The following is an 11,589-nucleotide window of genomic DNA, read 5'->3' on the forward strand; positions in this document are numbered from 1 at the left end:
CGTGTACGTATTGATTGGATATTGATTGGGTATTCGGTATTGAAAAAAAGCCTCTTTTATTTCATGAGCATCTGCCCGCCTCCGCCCATGACAAACAAAGCAACTCAAACTTAAAATAATATAATTATCAACAATACTATCGCAGTTTGTATTAAGGTTGTTTGTCTTTTTGCTGTGAGCCATGAAAGTATTTTGGTGGTTTCTGAGGGAGTGGAATTATGTCTTTTAAGCGGGTTACAAAAAATGGGAACCAATTCTATATATATTTTATGCATGCTGTTTGTCACTATAACAAATATTATACTATCCTTCAACAAGGAAAAGCTTGCGTTCATAGCGGCGGCTGCCAACTGCGTCCCAATGCCGGCCGTAACAGTCATCGAAACCTGGGGAGGGGGCACGACGCAAAGGACATTGTATCGGCTCCCCTCCCCCAGAAACAAGAGACTGATGGGGGGAGGGGGGGAGATAAAGTCAGGCCGCTACTGGTCCTTTCCTTATAATTTTAGAGAAAAAAATGAGGGGGGGGGGCTGCCGATATAGCCTTCTGCATTTACATTTACAGCAATTCTGTTTTCCTTTAGCGTTACTTCTATTACAATTTACTTTACGGTATTTTTTTTTGGCGGTTTAGGGGTGGTTTGGGACATTTGGAGGAGGGATAGACCAGCATCAGCATTCCGCTGATCTGTGAGAGGGTCTCAGGTTCCTGCTAATAGTCGGTTGCTTATCCTGTTATGGATAAAAGCGTGTTACTAATAGAGTACCGATATGACAGCCTTGGCGGTTTTGATAATGGTACCATCTGCTCTTTCAGCTCAACCATTACTTGATTAGTTATGTCAAGTCGCTGTACCGAAAGCAGTCCATTATCAGGTATTTTTGTCTGGAAGTCATTATTTCCTGGAATTAAACTGAAAGACAAATAATTATGTTACGCTTGTTACAAACCAAGAATTGTGAGCGTGGTGGCAAATTCAAATGTTAATTATTCGCCCCATGACAGGTTCTCCAATAGGGTTCTGGATTCCGGATCCTAGTGTGTGGATTCCGGATTCCATGTGGGTTTTTTCTCGTGGATTCCGGATCCCAGCAGCATGGATTCCGGATTCCATATCTCATTTTTTCATGGATTCCGGATTCCATATCTCATTTTGTCATGGATTCCGGATTCCATATCTCATTTTTTCATGGATTCCGGATCCCATATCTCATTTTTTCATGGATTCCGGATTACCTGTCATGGGGCGAAATTATGCTTGAGGGAAAGACTACTATGCTTCCCTTTGTGAGATTTCCATCTAGTGGTGATGATTAAGTAATCTTGGTCTTTTCGGTCACAGCAAGAACACACAAGCAAGCAAGACCACACAACAGCAAGTAGGTACTCCTACTAGGCAATCTACGCTAGATGTCTCGGTGCTTGGAATATGGTGTTATCAGTATCTTACATACTATTTATTCTGAATATCTCTTTTCCAGAAGAAGTATGAGTCTTTCTTCACTAGACTGCACAAATAGCTACTTGTCAGGTTTTGGATAAAAGCTTACATAATTTTATCGTTCCCATAAAGTTCTGGAATTCTAGCTTGTTGGGGAGGCACAAGTGATACTATGCTTGGAACATTCAGCAAGTTTATAAGGTGTAATTGTTGAAACTACTAAGGGGCATAATCTCTCCCCCCGAGATCTCTAAAAAGTCTCACCGCAATTGTCTAATTTGAATCTTCAAGAGTAGAATTGTCAAGCTTAATGTTTTAAATTTAAATTTTCATAAAAAGAGTGAATTAAGACAGTCATGGAGATCATTGACTGGGGTATCAAATTACAAAAAAAGGTAAGCACAAATAACCAGACCACACAAAATAATATAAAAATCTTCTTTATTGAAAAATAATTTCTCACTACATTCTATGGTCTAACTAAAGCACTATTCTCTTTGCAATGTATATGCGTTATAAAAAGGCAAATTTTTAAAAATAATTTGATCCTAGAAATATAGTTTAGTTAAGTTAACATTACATTACAAGCGAATTTAAATCTGCTTCATAAATTTTCTTTTAAACACTACCCCTGGGTTTCTCAAGTGAGTAGAGGCGGTCTCGTCACGTTCAATCTTCAAATGTTTTCCCAAGCACTGTAGCGAGATTTCTCAGCCTTGCGTTTACTAGATCCCAATCCATATAGCAGCCCTGGAGGTGTCGGTTGCCCTCGCCGGTAATAGTATACCCTCTACGACCATGAAGCACGCGGCTGTTGTTGAATGATACCACTTCCCCAGGGGAGAGCTTATATTCTATCATATTCACTGGATCGCGCATCATCTGGCTAAGAATTAGATAGGCCTGGTACAGCAGCTGAACTTTCTCTACCGGGGAATCCATGAAGTAGTCTCGCATGTGGTTACTGTAGGCGAAGCGAACTATATGACCAAGCTCATCCAGCCTGGAATATATCAAAGGTAGACAATTCTATTTCCTAATAAAAACCATGAATTAAGTTTAAGTTTAACTTGCATCAATGCAAGAATGAACAACAAGTGGTTTATTAATGTATCTGGTTAAAAAAACACTTGAGTATTTTGTGTGATTAAATACACTTACTCAATAGTCTTTCTTTTGTTCATAAGATGGAAATCCCCAAATTCATCTTTGCCTATGTCCACAAATGGGATGGGCGTGGTAGCAAGCAGATTAAACAGCCTTGGGTGCTGCTCTTTAATCTCCTGTGCAATGAAGAATCCATCTACAAATATGCTTTCACCTCCCTCCGTAGGGGCCTGCTTGAGGCAGTGTAACATCTGGACCTGTTGATGTCAATTTGAGGTTACTGATCAAGTTAATCTAAAATTCTACACATGATAGTTTGTGGTATGATGAATAGTGAGACTTTCTTACACAGGGGTACTATACTGAATGTGTTGTCTATGTGGTTGCTTACCCCTGGGTAGTATTTTGACTGTGTATATGTATATCTCCATGTGGTTCGTACCCCTGGGTAGTATTCTGACTTTGTATATGTATATGTCCATGTGGTTCCTTACCCCTGGTTAGTATTCTGACTATGTTTATGTTGTCCATGTGGTTGCTTACCCCTGGGTAGTATTCTAATTGTGGTACATCACAGTGCAGTGGAAGATCAGCTGTTGTATATGCCAGATTGTTGGCATCAAACTTGGCATTTACATCAAATGTGTGGCTGAAGAAAAAAGGCATGGTTCATGCTTATCATTAAGGAGAAAAACATTTACATTGACTTCAGTAAATAAAACATGCCCCCCAAAAATTTGTATAAATAGCCAAGTATAGCCTAGTCTGCTTAGCAGCTCCTTGTGTGTGACACTAAAAGTGGCTGCTAAGCAGACTAGTATAGCCAGTGCAAATCTTTCACAGGGAGCCAAAACAGTGCTCAACTTGACAGGAGCTGTAGCACATTCACTTGAATAAGACGCATTGGTGCATTTGATGCAAATATAGTTTTGTTTCATAGACCTGCATTGTGAATCTACTCCTCAGTTAAAACTGTTATCCAGTCTTATTCAAGTGCCAAGTAACTTACCGTAAATCATCTTATAAATGCCCCCTATCTCAAGAACACCCCCTTAAGCTTACATTGAATGCTCCTCTCTAATAAATGCCCCCCTACCCTTCCTTCCCGCTTAAAAAACAAACAACATAGGAATTCCAGTTATATAAATCTAATCCAATTGCCTTCTCCCTTAATCTGAGCTTGGCTTCTACTGGGGGAGGCCTGCTTAATGTCAAGAGACGTTTGCTACGCAGGCTAAAATTCAATGCGGTCCTGACTTAGATTAGAACCCCACTGCACTTGGGTTTGCAATATTGTTATAGTTTGTAAAGAATGCCCCTCTCTTATAAACGGGGTTAAATTATGATGGTCCAATGGGGGCACCCATTGGACCATAATAATTTAATAAATGCCCCGGGTGTGTATTAGATCATTTATCACAGCATATTTATAGTTTAGCCAAGAACATGTATAGCTAGTTAAGTAACACATAATGTATAGCCAGTCAAGTAGTTATAGTCAAGAGGCTGATTTAGACTGCAGATTTAGTTGTATGCAACCTGTGCACTACATGTCTTAGCCCTTAATTACACAGTACCACTTTCATAGTCAAGCATCGTAGCAGAGTCATAGGCTGATTATTTACACTCCAAGACTTGTAGAAAAATTGTAGAAGTTTGCATACAACTAAATCATTCTGCCTAAATTAGCCTTAACATGTATTTGACCATGTGCATAGTTACCCATAATGAGAATCTTGAACGTATCCAACCCTTTTCGCCAGTCGCTCTACGGCAATAGGCTTCATTCCACTTGGCGCTTCTTCAATTAAGGCTATTCCAACACTATGCAAAGTGTGGAGCCACTCAAAAAGAGCAGATTTCTTGGTCATAATATCCTCATAATTGAACCTGACAAGTTTTCCTTGCAACATACTTTTATTCCAGAACTCCACACCTTTCTTGTTGAGTTTCATTTTTCCTGTCAGGTCATCACTTTCAGGGAGTTTTTTATTGTGCAGCCAAGCTGAGTTGAACTGACTGATATGCTCATTTGGCCATGTTATGTGAATCTGCTTACCATCATCTCTCATTTCAACTGCCTTCGGCTTCACATCAAGATCAACCTCGCTGATACTGTCTAAATTTCTTTGCAATAAGAGGCTGTTATAGCACTTGGGGCACTGGCAATTATCACGCAAGTAGACATAAGGATAGCGATTTATCTGGTTATTCTTCCAGTGAACATGCAACATACCATCATTATCCTCAAGCTCTATGTGCTTCACTAATGCAGAGGAAGCCACCACGCTGCTCTTAGATCGTACCACACCCAACACCCTCAGCTGGTTGACATATGATGGCCTACACAGGGTTGATCGCAATCGGCACAACATCATAACTACACCAAAAGGAAAAGCTAATTGTTAAGGAATTTCATGGTACTACCTACCAAATACCAGAGAGGGTAGACCAAGATTAAAAGTGCGGGGCTAAAGACAAAATTCAAGATCCTTTGTGCATAGGGGGTTTGGAAGCATGCTGTAAAAATGCTAAATTTACATAAAGTATCAGATGGGGAGGGGCATGGAGGCCCTTACCACACACACACACTTTTCTGAGTGAATGTGTCATTCTTTCAACCGATTGATTGATAAAAGTCGGTCTTACAAAAATTTCTTCACTGCTTGTATTGCTTTATTAGCACTCTGTTCTATGGCCCAGGGCCCAGGTTTTAATGACATCTGAATTTCCCTATTATGTGCACATGATAATAAACAATAAAAAAGCAAATTTCTAGTCGAGAAGATATCTTGATTACACTTGACAAACAACCCTCTAAAAGCTTGCGATGGCACAGATACACCGTTGTTTCCTAACTTATCAAGTTAAAAGTCTTTACAATATCTTGTAAAACATAAATGCACTAATTAAATAACTACATATGAGATATATTACCCTGGCTAGTAGGGCGAAATAGTTAAATAAACATTACACCAAACTACGATTAGCCCCCGAATAAACGTAATAATCTTACTTATAATTTCGAAATGAAATGGATTATGCAGAACGGGCCTTTTAAAACGCTGCAGCATTGAAGCCGGAATATGAATATTAATTTTACACGACTATAAAAGCTTCTTGAAAGTAGCACAGTACCTGTCTCGAAAGCAAAGGATCTTTGTTTTCGTATTTAGCTGCGAGGGAGGAGACAGCCGAAGATATTAGAAACCCACTAGTTCCCAGGCGCCATCTGCGGCAAGAAAGGGTCAAATTTCAATGCCAATATCAATTCATTGAAATACTGAAACAAAAATTTAAGGAGAATGCTAATGATATAATAATAATAAAAAAGAGTTTAATATTTTTTGTAAGCGGCTACTTTAAAGGAGTCACCTTTTAGTGATTTCACTACCGTCTCCCCCCTGTTTTGGCGTATTCAAACTTTGTTTATCCCATTGACTCCTGGCTTTTTTGGAGCTGAATTTACAAAAAACAGACTGAAAACAGATACCTCCCCCCTATTCTGAGTTTTATACAGCCCGTCAAAGTCAAACACAGCTGCACCTAGTCAGCGGTATCCAAGCTTTCCAACAGTGCTTTGCGGTCCCCACTTTTAATCCCTCGTCGTTGTGCTGAAGCCAGCACAAGTTGATGGTTGCTTGTATTTTTCATCAAAAATACAGCTATGAGCATATTAGGAGAGTGTCTCAGGACATCATGAAGTCTTTTGGGGCATAATTGAGTGCTTTGCTTATGGATATTTGCAAGCAAAGGTGGATTCATGATGACTTTTTCTTGTTTGGCTTTGCCCGGATGAGAAAATAATTTTCTAATGAATCACCACAGCTCTCCTAAATGCTGTCTTTTCTGAAACCAAATTGATTCCAAAATTGTTTACACTGCTATTCTGGGTCTGTATGAGCTGGAATTGATTTGTTTGGCTTCGGGGTGAAGACTTTGGAGAGAGGAGTGTTGACTGGCCCTCCCCTCGTGAATTTTCCCCTGGATCTCCCAGAATGCTTTGCAATACGTAAAGATATTTTCGTGGTTGTACAATCCTTCAAGGAATGGGCATTGTGTTTTGAGGCCAAGGAAATGTACCTGGAGGATCAGAATAAAGGTATCTATTTGTGTCTTGAGCTGTGTTTGCTGATCTCTCTCCCTTGTGTGGTATTTTGAGCGTTTTATTGAGAGGGGTGATTCTGCTTTTCTCTCCTTGTTCGATTTGAGATTTGTCAAAGAACCTGTGCTATTATTTGGCTTAAGAGTAGATGCCAACACCTTGGTTGGATGCATATCTGCGAGACCATTTATCCCTTAGATTGATGCCTGAGTATCTTCATCTTGTTGTATTTATTTTGAATTTATGAATTTTTTGGGTTGTGGGTACTTCCCAAAGCCGGTACAGGCCGGTTGAGGGGTCAGTGTGTTAAAAGGAAATAATTTCGCATTGAAAATTGTTATGGTATTTTAGAGATCGGCGGGGAGACGGGTGTTAGGGGCTAGTTCGTTTATTATTCATCATGACCGTCCCTACACTCTCGATAAACTTTGGAAACGCGATTAATTATGGTGCAGGCAGTTTTTCATCTACTTATTCAATGTAACTATTGATTAGATATCAGTACGGTTATTGCTCACTCGGTAACCGGAACTTATTTCCCCTCGCAAGCTGAGTCATTTTGTGGTTAAAACAACGAAGGTAATTTGCATAATATATAGATTTAGGCACTGCCTAAAAGCGGAGCCAGCATTTAACACCTTTTTGTGTTGACTGATAGGAGAAGTTTTAGAGGGGATCTTGGTGTCTCTAGAATGTTTTATTTAATGAGATTAAAAATATGTCAAATTTTACTGCCATGTAATTATGAATTGTATTGGCCCCTCCAAATGGATCAAGCAAGCACTCATTCAATAATATTTTAAAAATATGCTTTAAGTTAACAAAATACTAAAGTTTACAAAATACTAAAACTTGTTGTGAAAAAGGCTGTCAAAGTTCAAGGTGTCACATTGACGAGAATGTTTTTTCAAGAGTCTAATGGTCAATTCTTATTTCCCTTTATAGAAGTTCCAGGGGGGACTTTGGATTTTCATAGACACCGAAACGCGTTTCGCGTAGATTAATAATTGCTAATTATCAATCTACGTCGGGACCACTTTAGCAATTATTAATCTACGCGTAGGTAAATAATTAGCAGTGGTAAGCAATCATTAATCTACGGCGGGACTGGGGCCTTTCATAGAAACGAGTGGGAACCTTGCAATTAGACCCCCGTCTGTCCTGTAGTATATGCACATGTGCGTACGTACGTATATATACACATGTGCATAGCATTGGGTTGGGCCGCCACCCTACGGAGCGCGGAATGACCGTTTTTCGGCCGTAAATTCAAAGCCGCTGGCGTGGCGTTTAAACATGAGCTTTACTCGAACACCTCGCTCCCGAACTCCTCGCGAATTTCTCGCAGTCTCTTTTTCATCTTTTCGCGTGTTTCCAGGGAGGGCCCTTTCCTGCTTTTTTTCTCACGCGATGCGAGGCCGTGCCGAGCTCTGATAGCGGCCTTGAGCGCGTAGTATCTCTCTTGTTCCCGAAGTATTAGCCGAAACTCTTCGTCTGAGATATGCCAGTCTTGCAGAGCCTTAGAGACCAGCTCGCTGATCGAGTTTTTCTTACTCTCCGCTAAAACCATCGTGTCTTAGTCTAGGTCTCGTGTTTAGCCACCTCGCTCGTAAGACCCCTAGAGACTACCCATGCGCCTGCGCCCACGACACCGACCAGCCCAACGACCCCTGCCAGCGGACCGCCGATCAGAACCCCTATCCCACTTAAAGAGACCCCCACCCCGGCGCTGAAAAGCGCCCCTGCAGCGATGCCGGACGCCACAGACACAGCATGGTAAACGGCAAAGGCGCGCTTATACTTTTTCCGCACCTGTCGATGATCTCGTTGTCTAGAACCGCCTGAGTGTCATAATTTCTGGAGTCGGAAGCTTTGCACGTCGCCACCGACGCTTGCCGGAACGGCAGGCGTCACGTGCGTACCCTTCGGGGGGCAAACACTGGGAAGCGAGGGGTATATGGCACCACCGCTAACGTCGCTGTTTGTCATGTTTGTTACGTCGGAGCTAGGTTAGCTCTAATACGAGGCGAACGGGCTTGCCCTTAAAGTCCACCCGTCTACCGTAGTTATCCCTTGTCCATATTTGGATACTCGAGACAAACTCAGAGGAAGATGCTGCGGCACAAACGGGGATGTCGGGTCCATAGACGACTTTCTCGTGCGGTCTCCCGCGGGTTTCTAGGCAAGCGAGAACGTTTGAAGGCTCGCCTAAGGAGAGGCATTGCGTGCGATCTACGATATCGCAGCAGATGTAGAGGGCCTCTATTTTCGGCAAAGCCACCTTAAGTGCCCCCCCCCCAAGGGGAGTGCGAGGCCCCGCTCCCCCAACTGATCGTCTTTAGCCCCTAGGCCAAATAGTGCGCAAAGCTCGGCATTCAGGAACGCAACGCCATTGGACATGAGCGCGATCTTCCCGGTGAGGGGATCCAGCTCCGCGGTCAGAATCTTGCTTTCAGCGCGGTTGATCGTTTCCACGATGGACTCGGCCGTGCGGTGCCCGGCTGGCAGAGTAGCGATGGGCGGGAGGGCGGCTATAGTCGTTATCTGATGCTCCCGCTCGAGATTATACCAGCTGTTAAACAGCGAGCACTGCCGGAGCGCCACGAAGCGTGGGCGCCTTATCGGCCGCTCGAAGAAGAGCGTCTGTTCGCCTTTGGTGAGCACAATATGTAGGACCACCATTGTGTTGAACACAGCCCGCCTTCGTGTTTAACAGGACTGAGCATGAATTGGGAAGGCTGGCGGATGCTGAACGAGGAGGCGACCCCCCGAAGGGGGGCGGAAGAGACGAAAAAGGCGGCAACTGCGGCTGGAGCCTCTATAGCCGAACATATCAAACACGCTATAGCCGAACAAGTCAAACACGCAAAACCCGGTTTCCCTAGGTCTCTGACCCTCGGGCAGAAGCTGCTCTACGCCGTGCCCGCGACCCCCGTGGAGAGCACGGCCTCAGACATCACCCCACTACTCACGCAGCTAGAGATACACGTGGCTGAGGACAAATCATTCACGACTAGCATCCGAGACATATTCAAAGAGACAGTAGTCACGCACAAGTCCGCCAAGGAGTCTCGCCGGTGGCTATCGAAGCCTTCCTATGGGTACTGGCCACAGCAACTCAACTTTGCGGTCTGGTGCGCAACCGCCGGATGCGGGGTGTCCCTAACCGACCCCGCTTTCGCCACGCTCCCCTCTGTCGTCAGGGGATTTCTAAGGTTTCACGTCTACTTTACCACGCGGAGGATACTCTACGAGCTCGGCGCCCCGCTGCCTGGCGACAGCCCGTTCACGCAAAAAGGTAACCCCTACAAGAACGCCGCTTTCGAGCGTCTATGTATAGAGTTCGGTTTGCCGCGTAAGCCGGACTTCCGATGGAAAGGCTGGCGGAACCATGGGCTAGGCGATGTGTTTGTGTTCTACCCGGGGGAGGGGCGGCGTATTACTTGTTCCGATGATTGCTTTGCATTCGACGAACCAAGAACGCGGCTACGGCTAGAATGAGCAGCCACGCATTCTCGCCAAGGAATTTCATCGCTTCCCCTGCAGCCTTAAACACGAAGATCGCGATGCTGCCTACTAGCCCAGGGAGAAGCTCGCCTAGCTTTTTCCCGATAGCCTTAACACCGTTACCGACCCCTCTGGCCACGGAGGAGAGCGACCTGCCGAGCGACGTCACAATGGCCGCGATCGTCGTCGCTACGGCCAACCCGATAGCGGTGACTGTAAAGCCGTACTTTTTGAAGATGGCTTTGATGCGCTCTCTGAGCGGCTTTTGGTTCTCGAGCTCTCGGTTTTTGCGTTCTAGTTCGTCGATCGCGGACAGTCTTTCCTCGTTGCGCTCACGGGCTTCTTGGCGGCGACCCTCTGACGTGTTAGGGTCGTCGATGGTCTCTCTGTCTGTGGTTACCACCCCCTGCAGCTCTTGGACCCGTTCTGTGTTCTCCTGGACGACCGCGTCTATCTCTACCACATACCCTATCGCCAGCTTGAAGCCTTTCAGCTTTGCAACGTCCTGTCGATCGCCCCCGTTCTCGTTGAACAGCTGTCTTGGTTTAGTCCAACCCCCTTTGTCGGGGTTGCGAAGCTGTATTAGCGTCTTTTCCCTCCGGTCTGACTGGAACCGTTTCAGATTCTCGTTAAGGTCTGGGTATTTCTCCTTGAGGGACTGGAGACCGAGTCTTGTCGCTGCACCCTCTGTGGTGAACGAGGTTTCAGCGCTTGCCGTTCCGGCGGTTTGCGTCTGGGTCATGCCGCGCATACGCGATGACGTGCTCGTCATTGGGATCGACTCCCCATCGTCGGGGTCAAACGGGATAAGGGGTGTCGTCTTGTCGTCCCCCGCTCCGCGATAGGCAGACGCACCCGGCAGGGTATCGTCAATGTCAACGTCAACATCATCCATGATGCGTGCGCATAGCTCATGCTACGCTATATTAGACATGTCTTACAGGTCGCACCGTAGCCACGTGACTTCGTACTTCGTACTCTTCTGGGGTTGAAAGCCGAGAGAACTGTTCACCGGGTCACTCTCAACCCGTCGACGGCTTCCCCCGGCGAGACGCTATATGTGGCGGTCCCAAAGCTATCGGAAGGCGTAACGCTCGTGCCTGGGTCCTTGAGGGTCGGTTTTGATCTCTCCATCTCAGGCCAAGCGAATAATACCGTACTGAACAACGTCGGCCGAAATCTCTTGAGCCGCCTGAAAATCACGTTTGCTGGAGAAACGCTTCAGGACACCAACCACTACGATGTCTTTAAGACGTATGAGGAGCTCTACCTGTCCAAGGTCGAGAGAGAGGACCGCCTGGAGCAGGGCATACAGTCAGAAAACCTGCTCAAGCTTCGCTCCAAGGCTGGCGATAAAGCGACTAGTAACGCCAAGGAGAACGCTCTAAACGCCGCCCACGGGGCAAAGTACACCATCCCGCTAGACCA

The 11,589-nt window shown here is 45.0% G+C and overlaps 1 protein-coding gene across 1 annotated transcript; it reads right to left on the reverse strand.

Moving 5' to 3' along the window:
- Positions 1 to 1,866: 1,866 nt before the first annotated feature.
- Positions 1,867 to 5,941, reverse strand: LOC5512115 (gamma-butyrobetaine dioxygenase). The gene is made up of 6 exons (XM_001632416.3): positions 5,925 to 5,941; positions 5,688 to 5,781; positions 4,272 to 4,929; positions 3,093 to 3,198; positions 2,604 to 2,806; positions 1,867 to 2,445 (listed from the first exon to the last, which is right to left on the reverse strand). Exons 3-6 carry the CDS (start codon positions 4,925 to 4,927, stop codon positions 2,112 to 2,114), a joined length of 1,299 nt encoding a protein of 432 aa, XP_001632466.3. The 5' UTR covers positions 4,928 to 4,929; positions 5,688 to 5,781; positions 5,925 to 5,941; the 3' UTR covers positions 1,867 to 2,111.
- Positions 5,942 to 11,589: the final 5,648 nt, after the last annotated feature.

This window comes from Nematostella vectensis, chromosome 3 (assembly GCF_932526225.1).
Source record: "Nematostella vectensis chromosome 3, jaNemVect1.1, whole genome shotgun sequence".
Classification (NCBI taxonomy): Eukaryota; Metazoa; Cnidaria; class Anthozoa; order Actiniaria; family Edwardsiidae; genus Nematostella; species Nematostella vectensis.

Excerpts from the sequence above, each read along its gene's own strand:
- LOC5512115 (XM_001632416.3), bottom strand. The coding sequence starts at position 4,927 with ATGATGTTGTGCCGATTGCGATCAACCCTGTGTAGGCCATCATATGTC. Across the intron at positions 3,199-4,271 it reads GTTCAAGATTCTCATTATGG|CCACACATTTGATGTAAATG; the intron begins GTAACTATGCAC and ends TTTTTTCTTCAG. Across the intron at positions 2,446-2,603 it reads AACAAAAGAAAGACTATTGA|GCTGGATGAGCTTGGTCATA; the intron begins GTAAGTGTATTT and ends GATATATTCCAG.